At 42.4% G+C, this 19,155-nt stretch overlaps 1 protein-coding gene across 2 annotated transcripts in view; it reads right to left on the minus strand.

Annotated features, from left to right (window-relative positions):
* Positions 1-1,108: 1,108 nt before the first annotated feature.
* Positions 1,109-19,155, minus strand: part of PAG1 (phosphoprotein membrane anchor with glycosphingolipid microdomains 1) — a 145,609-nt gene continuing 127,562 nt past the window's right edge. The window contains exons 6-8 of one of the 2 annotated variants that reach the window (XM_003999919.6): positions 18,015-18,616; positions 14,222-14,281; positions 1,109-9,769 (exon numbers count right to left, since the gene is read on the minus strand). In XM_003999919.6, the coding sequence (XP_003999968.2) occupies positions 9,401-9,769; positions 14,222-14,281; positions 18,015-18,616 (1,031 nt within the window). In that variant the 3' untranslated portion in view covers positions 1,109-9,400. Of the gene's footprint in view, positions 9,770-10,475; positions 11,802-14,221; positions 14,282-18,014; positions 18,617-19,155 lie in introns of those variants that run through there. The other variant, XM_045050151.1, reaches the window with a different exon arrangement.

The following is a 19,155-nucleotide window of genomic DNA, read 5'->3' on the forward strand; positions in this document are numbered from 1 at the left end:
GCAAAGGTGGAGAGGGAGCAGAGACCCTTTGGCATGGGGCGGGGCAGGGGATGGAGGGAAGCAGGCATGGCCTCTGGGAAGGCACAGCATTTTCTGATGAGGCAAATGTGCTCCCTCCTTTGCCTCCCCCATCACTCCCCGCAGCCTCTCATGGGTTTGCAATGCCCACAGTGAGAGTTACAGGTGGTTTTGGCTCAAGACTGTGATAGGCAGCAAGCTCCCTAAATCATAAACAATCCTAGGAGTAGTGGGCACGGTCACCTACCACAGGGAGGAGTTAGTTCCTTAGAAACAAACAGATGAGCCCCTGGGAACAGGGGATTTATAATTGTGCAGATGGGGTGCGGCAGAAGGAGGGAGCAGGGGAAAGGTCCCAAGAGAAGGGCCAGGTTGTGTGTGTGTGTGTGTGCGTGGCTGGGTGTGGGGGGTCTAGTAAGAAGCAATGCGTGAGTTTGGGGGTATCCAGGAGTTAAAGGGCACAGACATAAAGGAATCAGGAGCTTGCCAAAGAAAATCCTCGCTTGCTTCGCCTTTGGGCCCCAAGGCCAGTCTCCTGTTATCAGAAAGGGGGCAGCCAGGTCGCTGATTTAAAAGCTGTTTGCTCTGAGATTCCTGCTGGGGTTAGACCACCCTCAGCCACCAAGCAGGTGGGTTTTCCTGATGGCCTGGGCACTATTTGCTCTCAGGTTGCATTTCTTCACCAGAGTAGCTGGCAGTGTGGGTAGAGGTCGTCACAATTTCCCCAGGCTTGTGAAGATGGTCTGTTTGCATTTACAGAGCATTTAGCATTTGCGGGGTACCATGCTCAATACCACATTTAATCTCCAAGACAACCCTGTTAGTAGGTTCTGAATTACCGTCCCTCACTTTTTATGTGGAAACAAGGGCAAGGAAAAGTGCAACAGCTTCTTCAAAGTCATCATAGAGCTGGGACTCAGACTCCTTTTCTGCAGTTTGCGATTCTAACCGCTACACTCTGTAGCCTGGTCATTGTCTTTCCTTTCACTTAGTGAACCGATCGCTAAAATCCCCAAACCCTGGTTATGCACGGAGGCATATAAACTAGCATTCCTGACCTTCCTACAATACCAAATGAGTTTTAACAAGCTTTTATATAAAACTGACTTTTATTGCAATTTAAAAAGAACAAAGACAATTTGATAAGTGCCTTTAATTACAATGTACCTGCTATTTACATGTCATTATACTTTTATACACAGCTTGAATAAGGTTCATTACATGTAAACTATAAGGTATTACAAGTTAAACTCCAGCCTTTTGGGAACATTCAGAATAGAAACACTACAGGCAGAAACACACAGAAATCAAATACCCATTTCAGTTCCTTAGGTACCATTACTGGATGAATGATCAAGATTTGGCCACAGAAGAGAATTGTAATTATGCACTGAGTTGAAACTTATTCTTAACATGACTAATAGTATTGCTATTATTTAAACTCTAAACATAACAATTGGATCATTAAAAACAATATAACTGTAATTTATATAGCACCTTTCTTCCAGAGATCAAAGCATTTGTATTTATATTATCTCATTTGTCCCCATAACATCCCCATGAGGTAGGCAATGGTTGGTATCATTATCCCCATTTTGCACATGGAGAAACTGAGGCACAGAGTAGTTAATTTGTTCAAGGTCACACAGTAAAGTCAATGCTGAAACAGGGATCACAGAGCTGTGAGCTCATCTCTGAATCCAATGTTTCTCTTTAAATTGTCGTCTCTTAGAATTTAATTCAAAACCTCAATTCACTTTTCCAAGAAGTGTGCATTTTTTTCTCCCATAAAAATTGTTGAAATACTATAGGTAAGAAACAAGCACTCTGGGGCAGATGACAGACTGATACCACACTCTTTTACTGAAGTCTTTTTGTTGGCTTTTTAAAAAGTATTACTATTATGAGGAGGTTCTTTTCCCAGTTTTACAACCAAGTTAGGTTTTTAAATGAAACACATTTGAAAGGATGTATCTGGTTGCCTAAAACTGTAGCTTTGGTAGCCATATTATGCTATCCATAAACCAGGCTTATTCCTGAGTTTACAAAGAAGAAAATGTCTAAAAATGATCAAAATCTTTGAGGTCATCTTTCTCATTTCTACACACTATGGTTTGCTCCTTAGGCTACTCAGGGTGGTAGGGAGCTGGGATAATCTGTTTCCCAGAGACACAAACTGAGACGTGAGGAGTGGGAAGTCTTGCCCACGTCGCTTAGTTCAGATTTTATTCCTGCTCGCCAGGCCCCCCGTATCAAATATGTAGTTGCTCCTCAGAAAAATATTTTTTAAATGTCAAAACCTGAGGCATAAATGCTTGTTGACTTGAACATAAAATTCAGCTTGTCTGACACTTTGCACATGCTTTTCCCTAAGAGGCAAGTCCTGCTAATGGTGCGGCCACACGTCCAGGACACCAGTAGTCAGCCACGGAGGAGCCTGTCGGAATGGTCTTAGTGTGGCTCCAGGAAAAACAAGAAAGCCTATCATCAAAAAATAAATGCAAAAAAAAAAAAAAAAAAAAAGGCAAGCAGGCTCACGGGACAGGTCAGAAACATCATGTCAGATTCATGTGTGGGTTTTACATTAAAAGTACCTAAAAAGGAATCTTCAGAGATAGACTTGGGCTTTTGGTTCTCGCCTCTTTACCTGGGGAAGGAACTGACTGCTGTCTTTCAGGGAAGCCTTGACTACCTAAATGGGAAGTTCAAGTTAAAAGTTTTTTTCTCCTTCTTCTGCTTAAAAAGGGAAAAAGAAAGTTTGCTTTAAACTCAGGATTTCCAACTGCTGAGTTAAAAAACAAAACAAAACCAGACATTGTAATAAGACAGTTCTGAGGTATAAGACAGCCCCTGAGGCTCCAGGGGCTAAGACTGGCCTCCCTTTTAGTCTTAACCGTCCTAGCATGGGTGCCTAGCTGGTATACTAGGTGAACTTTTAAAAATTAAATGTGTAAAGAGAATATCCGTTCTTTTAACTTGGCGGGGGGGGGGGGGGGCGGTGGTGGAAATTACACTCTGGAATACCCATCCAAATAATTAACTATGACAACTTAGAGTGAAGTTAAAAAAAAAAAAAAAAAACCCAAACACATCCTGGATCCTTAGCTGTGTGGAAAGTGAGTGCTTAAAAGGGATCTGGTTTCTCACTTCAAACATCAGTTTGTCTACAAATGGCCAAGTTATTCTCAATATCTGGTAGCTCCCCGGTGAGATGCTTGACCATTCTTGTGTCCTTGAAGCCTGGCAAAGCAGACCAGACTACTTATAACTACCAGAATCCATAAGCACTGTCTCCTGAGGGAGGGAGTAAATGGCTATATGGCTAAAGAATATTACACTCAGCTTTACTTTATAAGTGATTAAGTCTTATAAGAAAGGGGTGTTTTTCCTTGAAAGGCTCAGCATCCTCCTACTTTACGGTCAAGTTATTGGTCTGTTATTCCAAGGATTCAACTCCACTGGAACTTAGGAGACACAGGCAGTCTGAAGCCTTATGAGGGACAGTGAGCTTACCCAGTTAGAGCACGGTGCTGACTTTTCCTGCAGTTGTGACTCTGATTCTGGAGAATTTTTTAAAGTTCTTTTCCACAGCCCTGTAGTGCCAACCATTCTCATGAAAAATGTGGGCAGGTATGAACATGGTTTAGCAAAGCTCATGACCGTACCACCCAGCATCTGCTTCCCCAGGTGGACCCATGACCTTATCTCGGCAGCCTGGGACATAGGAACATGTGAGTCGGGCAGAGCTGTCCGCCCACTGGACAGTGGCAGGGAATGGTTCCATGCTGGCGGGCAGGATCCGTGATCTGAGGAGTGTGTCCATTTTGCAAAAGATGTGTTGGAATGGCCTATGAATAGCAGAGAGCAGCCAGGGTGGGGAGGGGGAACAGGTGTGGTGCTGTGCAAAGTGACAGAAGGTCACCTGTGCGGAAGGAGCCGAGGTAAGATCGGAAGAAATGGTGGCTTTGTGTCCCCGTTCTTTAGACTTGCTCCTTAAAAAGACTAGAGTAGTGGAGGGGAAAAATTAGAAGATGTTAAAGCCAGTGAGATATTTTCAGACTTAAAACTAAGGTTTAAAAATGCCCAGTATCAGAAACAACTTTTTCCACTCTCTTGTGAATTAGACAATTTGACCATTATAAAGACCTTTTGAGACAATGAGTCAAAACGCCATTGTCATGAATTATTTTTGAGTCAGAGGAGCACTTTGAAACTGATCAGGACCACCTATGGGACAGTATGTCGCTTTCTTCTGAGAAACTATTTTTATGAGGAAAAAATGCATGGACAGTGAAATGCAAATTCCTATTTGTTTAGCTTTCAAACTTCCCCTGAAAACTTGAGGTGCATTAATAAAACAGGATATTTAAAAGGTAACAACAATGAAACCGTTGCCAATTTCATACACAGAAGTTTGAGGAATGACCATTACCAGCCTTTATCATCCATTACAGAAGGTGATCTAAGACAACCAGAGCATAATATATTTTTAAAAAATACCCACGGGATATAAGTGGTGAGCAAAGAAAAATCTAATTTGACTGCATTAAGATAAACGATTACCAAGTGGAATGCTTAAAAGAGTTTCCTTTTTAATAAAAGTTACAACATTTCTCATTTCATCTGGCATTAAGAAAAACTGAAATAAAGAAGAACCTGGAAAAACAATGACTACTTTATAAATACCAGAGACTGGACGTAAACAGACCTAAAAATGAGCGATAGGAAAAAAACCCACTTAGGAATATTTGTTCTCTTCTGGACCACGGTTTTTAAAATTTACTTTCATAATTCCAGATGAAGACTAGTCTATCACGGTTTCTGGACTGGTCTCTTTACGTCAGACGCTTTCTAGGTGCGTTGAACTTGTCCAATGCCACTGTCAAGAATACCGTGTTTACAAAAAGGTACAGCACACAGAGCACTACTACAGGACGAGGCGTATAGATTTCACTGCAAAAAGAAGGCGTATCTGAGATTATAGACACACGTTCCTATTTTTCACATCACTTACACCAAACGATACACTCGAGCTTCTCCCGGTTACACAGGACAGTAAGCCTGTCAGGATTTCCAGGAAAGAGCCGTCAGTACAGCTGTGCTTCCAGGGCCACCACGAAGCTGGCCGGGTACCAGACGCCGACACTTTTGGAAGAATGGCATCACTAGATCACACGGACTCAGTATTAACTAGTACAGGGAGCACTGGGAAAAAAAATGTCATTTACTCATTTACAAAATCCTAACTCAGTCTTGAACTGAAGCTCTGGGATGAGAGCCGCCTCTCAGAACATCTCAGAGCGGTTTTCTGCACGTCATGCTACATCACCGCTCGCTGGTTCTGCGGTAAACTCACACGGCCTTCTAAGGAAAATGAAATAAAATGCAGCCATGTGATAACGGGCCTCTATTTCTGCTACCGGGTGGGGGGGGTGTGGGGGTCACCTCCCTGTGGCTCTGTCCTGGCTCACATGGCTCTTGTTGCTTTCGGCCGAATCTCTTCTCAACACTGAGAACACTGAGAAGGACGCCTATTTACATTTCCTCCTGTCATGCTGAATATGCAAGGAGCCACACACATTTAAAAAAAAAAAAAAAACCAAGACAAAACTATTTTAAAACACCATTGGGTTTCAACGAAGAGAATTATGGACACAACTTAAAACCTGAATTTATTAATAAGAAAAATGTTATGAGGGTAACCTAGGAAGGCTTTCTTGTAATTACTGAGTGAAAACTATTGGGTAGCTTTTTTCTATTTTGCTTTTATGACAATAGTCATCACACTAGTAGGGGAGACATTCCAAAGACATCTTTATATATATGTGTGTGTGTGTGTGTATGTGTGTGTGTGTGTGTGTGTAAATATGTATAGGTATGTATGTATAGTATATGTACATGTATACACACAGTGTGTTACTGGTTAAAGTAAATAAATGCTCTAATTAAGAAAACGGAAGTCAAATACGAGAAATAGATACAGTGACAGCCTGAGGTTAAATTTTAGTTCTTTGTGGTGGCTACCTCTTGTTAGCACTTAATTAGAATTAACTCTTGGATTTTGAGGGCAGATACATCAGTAATTAGCCTTCTTCCACAAAAGACAGCAGTACCTTCAAAAGCTTTAATAAACCTAATGACGTAATTTACTGGACAGGAAAGAAAATGTGGCCCACATATTTGCAAAAATTACTTTCTTCTAGAATTTAAAATTTCCTTAAACATTTCACGTAAAATAGGTCATACTTTCCTGCTGACTGCATTTGAGAAATAGTAAAAACAGCATAAAAATCCTTCTAAACTTTCAAAATATCTGACTAAAAACAAAGATCCTGCCTTTAGGCAAGATGAGTTTACAATTCTGACTTACAGGACAAAAAACACTTCCTAAAACTTAGTTTATTTGTGTAATTTCACATAACGTAAGTTATAACAATGCATAATATGGATGTCAAAGTTGAATTTTAAAAATACTGTAAAAACTTTTCGTAACTACCTTTCACAGATTTAAACTGTAACATTTAGCTGAACATGAAACTTTTTTAAAGAAGCCATAGGCTTTTGTCCAACTCAAAGACTAGCACAGATTTTCAATGAATAAAGTAAAAGTGACAAAATTTATGAAATACTGTACTTTAAGGTCAAAACCATGAGGATACATCAATACTGTAGTTCAGTGAGGTACCCAATGGTCTAAACAGCAAGCCTGCTCCCAAAGTTTACTCCGCTTCTCCCTGCCCCCCACCCCTCATGGATTGTGCTATTACTTCTTTTAGCATTTATGCCGGAGGGCGTTCTAGTTTCTTTTAAAATATACTTATAATACTTTAAATCACAACTTATTCTTAGCACAGATTCTCAAATCAAGAGAGAGTTCAGTGCATATTTTATGGCTATATTGCATAGCCTTTATTTCAGAGCTTCTGGGGGAAATTCTGATAATGAAATTTCAAGATGATAGGACTATTTATAAAGAACTTTCCTCTCTGGAAATGATTTTACACTTTAGAGGTCATTCTCACCTCCCTGGCAATAAGTAAAGACATCATGAAATACAGTAAAACTTTGGAGTGGTCAAGCGCTCATAAAGGACATCACTGCAGCATGCACAATGCTAGGTATGCGATGTGACAAGGCCGTCACCAAGTGCTAAAGGAACCCCAGGATGTAGAGATTGTTGGGTCAAACTCATTAATACCAAGTAAGCAATGAAAATCACCCGGCAAAACAGTGCTCATGAAAGACACGAATTCAGAGAACAAGGCCCACTTGAGGCACCTTCCTGATGAACTTTCCCCCCGACCCAAGGGTATTTCTGCCCTTATCTTCTAGTCAATGATGATTGTGCTTAGGCTCGAGAGGTCTTCACGGGAAAGACCAGGATGACCGAAACATAATGACAACCGACCGGTTTACCCCCAACAAAGCTCACTTCACAATTTTCAGAAATGTATCACAGAGCAGTCACAAAATCTAGCCATGAATGCAAGGGATGGGAAAAAAACACGCCTGTGAGCTGGTCCCTACCATTTGCAAGATGCCTCATCCTCCGAACGGCATCCTTTGTCATAATGAGTGAAAACAGCAAGAGTATTCAACCTGAAAAGCCAGACATGTCGCAGCAGCATTGAATAACTGCCTCTTTCTTCCCCCTTTGTCAGTGTAGGAAAGGGTCCCTTTCTGTAGCCACACTGTATAATAGCAGGTTCCTTTTAAAATGAAAAGTGAACAAGTTGCCCAATGTTGGCCTTATAAAGTCTAAAGAGATGATTAAATTCAAACCAGGCTGAGCTCTTAATCAGAGTTATTTCAGCCACTGATTTTTGTAAAATGAAGGGGAAAAAAGCCCCAATAGGCAATTTGCATTTGCAAGGACTGGCTTGCAGAAACCATCACTGTTTTCTTAAACACGTATCTGAATCTTAATGGAATTATAAATACCTTCATGAGGTTAATAATGCAGACATCCCTAGTCCTATTTCGTTCTTTCCATTGTTTTTGACCATTTCAAATATTTCAGTATTGCCCACTGAACTCACTGAAAATGATCCTTTGTGTTTATTCTGCTGATTTCTCTAGTGAGCCAGATGACTTTGACCAGGAGCTCCAAGTACCATTTGAAAAGTTAAGTCTTGAAAAAACCTTCAGTATTTTAAACACTTGATTAGAAAAAAGATAACAGCTACGTGTAGTTACCTAGCTTATGTGCTTTACGGTGTCTTTTCAAAATGAGAGTATAAATCATTGTACACAAAATCAAAATAGTTAATATACATTTTTTTTTCTGGCACTTTCTAGAAATTAGGCGTTAAACATAAAACATCTTATAAATTTATATAACAAAAATAAATGTTTTACATTTTAATTTTAGATAGATTACCTTAGGGTAGCAGTTAACTTATGAAATCTCACACTGTTAGTGTGGCAGCAGAGAGCATCAGAAATACACATTCAAGTCCGCAGCCCTTCAGAGACGGATGCCATGGCTGCCGTCCAAATATGTGGTGTGTCCCAACATGGAGATTAAGGCTCTCTGTTTCAGAGAAATGAGCTCTGGGCTAAAACAAGTATAGAAGTACCACAATGTTCATTGAAAACACTGAAAAGGCTCTGAAGAGTTTCAAATACTGGGGGGGGGGGCACGCTTTGACTAGAAAAATAAAATAAAGCATCTAAAAATGACTTCAAGTACTTTGGGAGAGGCTGCCGATGTGGAGTGCCTAAATCAGAAGGAATGAAGACCTAAACCTAAGAGGCAGCCCCGGTCCTGTCCACCTGCAGTGGCCGTTTTTCCAGGTGCGGCTCTTGGAAGAGGCCTGTGAGCTGACAGGAACCAGCAAGCACAGTTTCTTACCATCTTAAAATCCCTAAGTGGAAGGCAAGGGCCAAGCCTCGGGGGAGAATTTTCTCGGAATGAACCGTTAGAAATCGGAAGATTTCACGGGGAAGAAATATTAGGGGCAGACAGGAAAAAAAAAAGAAAGGAAGAAAAACCTGGCTCTTCTGAATGGCAGTATTTTAGGCAGGTGGGGTCGTGGTTCTTGATGAACGCAGTTCTTCCTTTCCTCTTGGCTTTCCTCACGAATAGGGTGAAACCACCGACAGCCGGGACCTTTCCAGAGGGCGAGGGTGCATGAGAGAGATGTGCTTGGGCGTGCGGGTGCCCCCTGCAGGCAGGGACGCACTCGGGTGCACTCAGTACGTACCTCGCTGTTTCCGACCCTGCTAAACAGTCTCCACGTTTTCAATCGTCTTCAGGTTACCGGAGCAGCATACAGAGTGTGGGTTGACAGAGCTTCTTGTTTCCCGCAGGAGTGCCCCCCAGGCGGCCGAGCCCCCCAGGCGGCTGAGCACACGGCATCTGGGGTTGTCTTCGGGGCTGCTAGAGCCTGGTGATGTCTCTGCACTGCTGCAAGTCCCCAATGCTCTCATAGTCATTCTCCTTCGGGAGAAGACCGCGGTGGCCATTGGTCTCTGGGGTGGCCTTTTCTTCCTCTCTGTTTAGAGCCTGTATTGCTTCATAATCGGGCTCGGGTTCCTCACCGGGTCTCACTGCTGCTGGAAGCACGCTACCGCTGTTTGGCGTTTTCTCGAAGTCTTTAACAGTCGCGTAGAGATCGTTACAGGAAGAGGGGGATCTCTGAGCGGCGCTTTGGATGGAGGTGTAGGTGGACTCTGGAGCTTTAAGAGACTGTCCCGATTTATTCCCTGACTGCCCAGGTTTATTTACTGATGAATACATGGCTGAGATCTAGAAAACAAAGGGTGAATTAAATAAATAAGCCTCAAGTCTGACTTCTTTCTCCCCCTTTACAGTGACAAGCTAGATATTTAGCACTATAGGCATGTGTATGCCCCTTTAAGATTTTTTTTTTTTGCTAATTCTCCCCAGCTTTAGCGAGATATTATTGACACATAGCATATGTAAGCTTAAGGTGTACAACATGGTAATTTGATACACATATATACTGTGAAATGATTACTACAAAGCTTAGTTAACTCCTTTGTTACCACTATGTGTGTATGTGGTGAAAACAAGACCTACTTTTCAACTTTCAAGTATGATAGTATACCACTGTTAATTATAGTCACCATGCTCTGTATCAGATCCCTGGAACTTACTCAGCTTACAGCTGGGAGTTTGTACCCTGTGACCAACATCTCCCCTTTCCCCTACTCCCCAGCCCCTGGCAACCACCATTCTACTTGCTATTTCTAAGAGTTTGGCTTTTTTAGATTCCACATCTATGTAGAACATATCGTATTTGGGTTTCTCTGTCTGACTTATTTCACTTGCATAATGTTCTCAAGGTCTATCCAAGTTGTCACAGAAGGTAGAATCTCTTTCACGAGTGAATAATATTCCACTGTGTGTGTATGTACATGTGTGTATACACACATTATATATATGTATATGTATATATTTAAAATGTATACACGTGGATATGTATCTCACATTTTCTTTATCCATTCATCAGTTGATGGATATTTAGGTTGTTTCCATGTCTTGACTATGGTGAATAATGCTGCTAAGAACCTGAGGGTACAGGTACGTCTTCAACACAGTGATTTCATCTCCTTCAGCTATATACCCAGAAGTGGGTTCTTCATGTGCTAATCCTGAAGTACATTACTAGAGAACAATTATATATGTTCAACTTTGTAAGCAGACCAGTCCTATGAACATAACCCCATGACAACCAGGTTCTCTCTGGGTCTTCGGGAAGGAGGAGAGCAGGCAGAATGAGGCTCCCAGGACCTGACTACAGTATCATGTCTTACTCAATTTCTACATCAGAATATTTCACCTGGGGGAAAAAAAAAAGCTCTACTGCTTTAAGGAAAAAGGAAGAAGACAGATGTTAGATGAATGGTTCTCAAAAGGCAGGCTTCGAACTGGCAGCAGCAGGATCTGGGTCCCATCCTAGAAGCACTGAATCAGAAACTCTGGGGACGGGGCCCAGCACTCTGTGCTGATTTTGATGCCCACTAAAGTGTGAGAACCCCCGAATTAGACCGTTTGGTTCACTCTTTCTGCATCAAAGTGGTCTGAAAAGTAGCTCCTGGATTCTGGCTGGCAATCTACTTCTACCTGTAAAAGCCTCATTTTCCATTAATTTTCAACTTCATTGCATATTACTGGTTAAATAGACATTTACAGATGGGGATAAGTTTTCTCCAGTGGGAAAAATCCATTCTTACTTGCAACCAGCCAACCCAGAAATGAAATTTGGGGACAATTCACTTACAGGGCCCTCTTTCCTACTGAAAGCGTGGGCTATTTTCCGGACACCCCACTCAGTCTCATTAACATACTCCATATAACCTCTACTATCAAGAGGGATTTAATTTTCTTTGGTAATGATAGATTAAACACACTGATTAAGAGATATTTTTGTGTGTGTGTGTGTGTGTGGGGGGGGTATTATTGTTAGAAACCACGGTTGGAAATAAGTAGAAATATCCTTCATTACCTTCATTGGCCATAATGATTGATTTATTCAAACACCCAGGAAATAAATGAACATGCCTCCTGACAGATGCTTGGCTTCCCAAGTGCGGAGAGAGATTTCCTTGCTTTCACATATCTTACATACTGTGGATGAAGTTTCCAGCTGGCCTCAAAAGCTTCTTAAGACAGGCCTGCCGCATGTTAACTGGTCATTTGCATGAGAACTTTTCACTACAGGCTGGTGGCTCTGTTTTGCCAGGCCTTGACAATCCGAAGATTTAAAACCAGAGGAATCATCTTTGGGAAATTCTGCCATGCTGGTCTGACCTGTCTAGTGAATAGTAAATTAACATTCTCACCTTAGAGATCTGAATGGAAAATTACTCTTGAAATGAAGAATGATAATTTCTTTGAAATTAGGAAGAATAAATCACCTGCTTTTCACAGTGAGGTGCAAACACATGGAACTTATTATCTAAAAGGTCGTCCAAGCCAAAAATGTGGACAGATTCTAAAGGGTGAATCATGGATGACAGTGAAGAGGGGAGCCAGCAAAGTAGAAATGTACTCTGTGCCCTCAGGGGCAACACTGAAGAGGACAAACACCATTTCCTGCCCTGTACCGATGACGGGGGCACACTGCAGCTTCTCTGCTCAACTTTCCTCCCCACGATGCCTGCCATTAATGCTCCGCTCTTTGCAATTACTTGGGTTGTCTTGGCCTTTACACTCTTTTTAAAAAGTTAAAGGCTCTTTCATTAACTTGCAACTTAATATTGTCTCTGGGCACGAGCCTAGTGTGCAGAGAATGTTGAGAATCTTTCATAAGTGTTAACATTTACAAGTCTTCTGATGTTCGGATATCTACCTTCTAGGACTATGATTTCCATTTCGTATACAGGTTCCTTTCAAGCCCTGCTGCTATTTAGTGTCACAAGTTTCCTCTTTTAAATTTTTTTTAACGTTTATTTATTTTTGAGAGAGAGAGAGAGACAGGGTATGAATGGGGGAGGGTCAGAGAGAGAGGGAGACACAGAATCTGAACCAGGCTCCAGGCTCTGAGCTGTTAGCACAGAGCCTGATGCGGGGCTCGAACTCACGGACCGCGAGATCATGACCTGAGCCGAAGTCGGACGCTTAACCGACTGAGCCACCCAGGCGCCCCTACAATTCTTCTCTTTTAAATCTCTCATCTTTATTATTTAGGCTGCAAATTGTTATTATGTTCTTATAAATTACCCTCTTCCTTTCCCCCATTTCTCTTCCTATAACCAACCCTTTCCCATCATTCTGTTAAATTGGGATAATTGTACTTAAAACTCATGTCTCAGTGTCTGTCTGGACTGGCTAACACTGTAGTACAAAAATACAAAAATAAGTGACTTCCATAATTATTTTCTGTAAAGCAGTTTCCTAAAATGAATACATGTGAATCACCGTTCTTTAATCTATGTTAAAAATTCATCAGTATAACTAAGTCCTATTTTCCCAAACCACAAACAATGTCAGATTAGAAGAAAAGTAATTTAAATTTTTACATAGTCTCAACTTTATTTTAAAGGATTTGTTTCCAGATCTCTCATATATTCTTCTTTTTGGTCCCAAGTGGGATGGCCCTGGTGCAGTGGGGACAACAGACTGCTAGAAGAAGGTGAAGGCGCCACCAGGCTGGTGAGGGGCGGGCACAGTGGACACGGACAGAGCAGCATGTGAAGGAAACCCTTTGGAGGTAGAATTCAGGGGATCTGCTACTGCCTAAGTCTGAGGACATAGAGGAAATGGGGGTGTCATGGATGATGCCCAGGATTTTGGCTCATATGAACAGGTGGCTAGATCGCAGGTCCTTTCCCTGGGGCAAGAAACACAGAAGCACGTGGGCAACATTGCCTACGGGAAGCTCTCTGCTCTTTGAACTCCCAATGTGGGATTGTAGTCTATTTCATTTTTTAATACTCTACACAAAGTCCTATGATGTGAGGGGATGTCCCTGCATATGTATGTCATTTTCCTACATGCACAAAATTTACCATGCTAGGAATTCCAGATAGAAGCTATATACAGCCAGATAAATTGAGGTGTTCAGCTCTCTGAGCCTAGCTTGATATAATAACTTATATACCGGCTTGTACGATTTTGACGCTTCACTGAAAAGTTTAGCTGGTGAATATTTAGCCCAGGTACTTGGAAGAAGACGGTGCTTTCTTGGTGGCTGCTATGTCTGACTGTTGCTGCAGCCTGGAATTGTACTTCCCGGAGTTAGTTACCTGCTCTCTGCCTCCATATTCCTCATTAAAACCTTCCCCCTCCACTTCCCAGGCTGGATTAAATTCCTTACACTCACCTGTTCCAGTTTCCTGTGTTTTCCAACCCATGATTAAGTGCCTTCGAAGGTGGACTTCCTTCCTGACTGCTCACTAAAGCTCTCGCACTTAAATCTCTCTCTTGTCATTCGATTTTCTCCCCTCCTCTTCCTATCTTTTTTTTCTTTCCTACTTTTTTTTTTCTGTTCCTTCTTTCCTACTCCGTTTCTTTCACTTAGATGACCTGTTCATCCTGTCTTCCTTTTTCTCCTACCATCTGCCAGTCACTGGAGCCACTATAAAGCCAACATTCCCAAATCCTGGCCTCCACACATATGCTTAAGAGTATTTCAGCTTTTTCAGAGAAGAGTAACATAACAGTGCATTTATTCAGGGAGAAACGCTCTATTTTTTAAAGTTTTCTGGTTATTTAAAAAGCAACAAAACTCACCTCTTCTTCTGTGAGAGTCGGGTCCTCTTCCCGGGACTTGTACGACAATGAACTAAATCTCTGTTAAAACAAACACAGACCAAGGGAAGATATAGTTTGAAGTCAATAATCCAGCCTTTCTTTTGCATTTGTTTTGACACATCTATAAAAATGTTTTCAAATGATTTTTAGGGAAGATATTATTTTCTACAAAGAAATTATGTCAAGGGGTGCCTGGGTGGCTCCGTCAGTTAAGTATCCGACTTGGGCTCAGGTCATGATCTCACGGTTTGAGTTGGAACCCTGCATTGGGCTCTGTGATGACAGCTCAGCCCTCCCCCGCTTGCACTCTGTCTCTGTCTCTCAAAAATAAACATTAAAAGAAGAAACACTAATAAAAGAAATGCTGTCAAGCAACTAACACTTATAAACACTTGTAAAAAATCTATTGTGTTCAGGCGCCTGGGTGGCTCAGTCGGTTGAGCATCTGACTCTTGATTTCGGCGCAGGTCATGATCCCAGGATCGTGGGATCAAGTCACATGTCAGGCTCCATGCTGACTGTGGAGCCTGCTTGAGATTCTCTCTCTCCTTCTACCCCTCTCCCCCTCTTGTATCTATTGTACGATGTTTTTCAATACCCAGTAGTATTAAATACCCAATGCCCTTCCTGGTCACTGGTGAATTCAACCTTCAGGTGGGTTCTTAGCACTGCTCTGTGTTGGACCACCCTTGCCAGTATACCCGGTCCCTGCTCGGCTGTTTACTTCCCACCTTCCCCTCCCTCCCCAGGCCCCAATACCTCCTCCCCCATCCTCACTCTTACCTGGTGACCTGGAGAAAACTGAAGACATCAGAAATTTCTAGGAACTTATACCCTACCCCACCCCCATCTCTGCATTCACGAATTGTCCTTCCTCCCTGTCACCAAAGAACTCTTCAAGCCCCTCTTAAAGGTGGTCCCCTCCTCTTATACAGGAGATCCTGCCCCCTCACATCTACTCATGAACATTCACTCCAGCAAGTCTCCCGTTCAGTTTATATCATCAGCTTTTCCCTCCTGTGAAATCATTCCCACCCACGTGAAACCATGCTGTTATTTCTCTGACTCTGAAAACAAAACAAACCAACCCTTCTTCCAGTTCCATGTATGGCCTCATCCCTTTATAGCAAAAGCTCTTAAAAGACTTGTCTAAAAAAGTTGCTCAAATAATTTTTCTCTTCCTATTCTCTCTCTAAACCATTTCAGTCAAGTTTCTGCCTCTGACACTCCAGGACACCAATGTCCGCCATGTGACTAACCTGACTGTCAATCCTCAGCCCTCATCATTCCTGACCCGTCGCTGCGTTTGCCACAGTGGCCACTTCCCTGTCCCTGAACCTTCTTCACGTGGCTTCCAGGACACTGAACTTTCCTGTTTTTCTTTCCTATTTAGGTGTCCTCTGCTTGTTCCTTTTCTTTCCTAGACCTGCGCCCTGGGAACTCTTCTAGTTGTCATTTACACTCAATCAGTGATCTCATTCCCCCCTTAAAGCAATGTCATGGCTGTAAGAAAAAATTTCTGCTGATGACTTCCAAGTGTACAAATCCGACCCAGGCCTTTTCTCCTAAACCTCCTCATCCATCCAGCTGCTCTCTGCTGTTTCTACTCAGACATCCAGTATGTATCTCAAACGAAACATGTCCAGCACCGAATACGCAATCTTCTCCAAAAACCTGCCTGCCTGCAGCCCTCTCCATTTCAGTGAATGGTGACTCCATCTTGGTAGTGGCTCAGGCCAAACCTGGGACTCATCATTACCTTTTCTTTCTTTCATCACACATCAGGTCCACCAACCAATCTCTTGGCTCCAGCTTCGCTTCTCCCATTACTTCTGTCCTGTTCTAAGCCACCATCATCTCTTGTCTGGTCTGTGAGAATGGCCACCTGGTGTTCCTCCCTGCTCCTCCCCTTTACAGTTGAATCTGACAGTACAGTCAGGGGCATCTTTGCCAAAGATCCAAGATTCTTCTCAAGATTTTCTAATGACCCCTGTTTTATTCAGATTATGAGTAAAGGCCACACAGGATTGGGCCCCTGGTCACCTTCCTCTCTACTACCCTTTCCCCTCCAGCCACACCTGTCCCGCTCCTCTCCCTTGGACAGGCCGGACGAGCTCCAGCCTCAGGCCCTTCACACTGGCCATTCCCTCCGCTCTTCCCCCAAATGTATACAACTCATTCTCTCACCTCCTTGAACATTTTATTCAAATGCCACCTTCACAGTAGGCATACCCTGACCACTTGATTCATAATTGTACTCACTCCACTTTCCTAATCCTCCTTATTTTGTTCTAATTTTTCCCTATAAACTTTAAAGCCTTCTAAAGTGCCATATACTTTAGTTTTGTGCATATTTATGTCTCTCCCCACTAAAATGTAAGCTCCACTGGAGCAGGAAGTTTTGTTCAGAAGTTTTGCTCACTAGTGGATTCTCAGCACCTAGAAGATTATGTGGCACGTAGTAGGTGCTTGTGAAAATCTTGTGCATGAATAAAAAAATGAATGAATATTAAATATTTCAAGTTATCTGAGTTGCTTAAAATTAAGATTGTTTATATGAAGATGATGGGTTATTCATTCTTGTATTACTATTGATTCCTAGATGGGTATTTCCATTTTCTAATGGGATATCTGGAGAACTGCTTAGTGGTAGTGGTTAGACAATTGACCTTCTTATCTTTCAAGTGCTTATAAGTAAAAAAAGCTTGAATTTTTTTTTAGGCATAATAGACTTTACATTAGTTTCATTATCTGTGGTTATATGAAGGGCAAAACAATAGACTGCACTTTTGCATTTAGGACTAGGTTCATGAACACTCTTATTGGGGCTCTCAACAGCTGATTTCACAGATAATATGAAGAGTTGAAACGCATTCAGAGAATACCACAAAGAATGACTTACTGGGTATAGCCTACATAGCCACAGCCAGGGTTCACATTTTGATCATAAACTCCAGATGTTTTTTTAAGGCTACAACTGTATTGACTGACTAACCCCTACTTGTCCTTCCCACCAAAACCTGAGATGAGAACCTTGCTTTTTCCTGTGGAGAGGACAGAAATCAGATAATAGTTGACTAAAGAAGACTGGGCCTGGTTAAATCCCAAGGAGATACTGACAACTGGAAATGTGAATTTGAAGTTATTGTGGCTCATAACATCCAGTTATCAGAAACAGGTAAGGGCCGGGGATTGTTAATACATTTGAGAGCTTTGTTGAATATCTAACCTTAAGAGTTATTGGCTATTGTTTTGAAATTGTCACAAAATAAAATCTTTTACTTGATTTTATATAGAAGTATGCATATAATCAGATACAACCAGTGGCAACTGTGAGTCTGTTCCCTCTGTGTGTGTTCCTATGCTCTGACTTCTGGGATCACCATGCTGCTTGAGGCAGCAGCAAACAGAAAAGGCTAAACACGGGGCAGTCTAGTTTCCATTTAAATTCCTGGTCTTCAAAATGAAGACAGTGATACTTAGCCCCAATTAGATAGGATGTAAAAACTGGAAAACATCCAAGTAAGGGGCCAAGAGAAAATATTTTACAAACATGAGTTTTTAGCATTTTATTATTTGGAAGGGCGGGGGGCGGGGGGGTGGGGTGGGGCGGGGAGAGCCGCACACAGAATGATGAAGCAGCTTTCATCATTCAACAAGCCTGAAAGTGTTTGTATGTATTTTCCCAGCATGACGTGCCAGTAAAAGCCCCAAGATCAGCTAGATTCCTAATCGTGACAAAAGCACATGAAGCACAAACATGGGGGCCTACCTTGTTGGTTTCACTGGTCCCCTCTGTGGCTCCTTCGTCTCCTGTCTTGCTCTCTCTCTTCTCCTGAAGGTTTTCATTCTCATCCAGAAGTTTAACGGGGACAGGTGGTGGGGCTTCCTCTTCCAGATCGCATGAATTTCCAAGAACAGTCTCTGCATTAACACTCTGTCGACATTTTTTGTTTCTGTCCACCGAGGCATACTCAGCAAAGTCTGCTTGGGGGGCTTGAGGCCCCGGAAGCTCTTTCAAAGCGGAAGTTGACTTTGACCTGCTGCCATGGCCTTTCCCTGGGTTCACAGCTGCCGCCACCTCCTTTATTTCTTTCACAGTTTCATACAAGCAGTCCTCCACCATATTTTCTTGGGAGGAACTATCCTTGAGTACTTCGTACGGCCCTTCCGTCCCCAGGCCCTGGTCCCCATCCACGGCTCTCGCGTTGAGCATCATGTCCACGGCGCTGTCAGGAGGAATTCTGGGCAGTTCCCGGCTCTGATGACATTTTGGCTTCCCTGAGCTGTCCTGGGAGTCCAGCAGATCTGAAGCTGAGGTCTGGACTTCCTCATAATGTTGCATGCAGGTCAGAGTACTGTCTTCTGAAAGAACTAAGGCAGCAGAAGTATTAAAAATGAGGAAAGACAATTCTTTAAATAATTATTACAGTGAATTGGATAATGCGAGGTTAGGTTAAATCAAGGTGCTTTTTATTGGACTCTAAACTGCAAATTACAGATGGTATGATTGTTACTTGATATTCTTATTTCAACCACAGTTGAAACTAAAACCAGCTATTACATCTTTCTAATACAATATTTAATAAGTTGTCTTGGCTATTAATTTGGTTCACAGTTACTTTCATTGCTTATTGGTGGGACTCTGGTAGGCAGAGTGCCTAACGTGACCAGAGGAAGAAAGTGATATTCCCTGGAGCCAGACCGTGAGTGGCTGGGCACCAAAATGGGGGGCATGTATGGTGGCCACCTTCCCTGGCCTTACCGGCCTCCTCCCGTTTGGAAGGAATAACTGGAAACCATTCCCTTTCAGTGGTCACTTTTGTTTGACAGACACGATGGAAACAAGGGGGCAAAAATGTGCCCTAAACCAGTGTAACAAAGGGACTGCACGCCTGTGCCTCTTCCTTCCA

The sequence above is a fragment of the Felis catus genome, chromosome F2 (assembly GCF_018350175.1).
Source record: "Felis catus isolate Fca126 chromosome F2, F.catus_Fca126_mat1.0, whole genome shotgun sequence".
In the NCBI taxonomy this organism is placed as follows: domain Eukaryota; kingdom Metazoa; phylum Chordata; class Mammalia; order Carnivora; family Felidae; genus Felis; species Felis catus.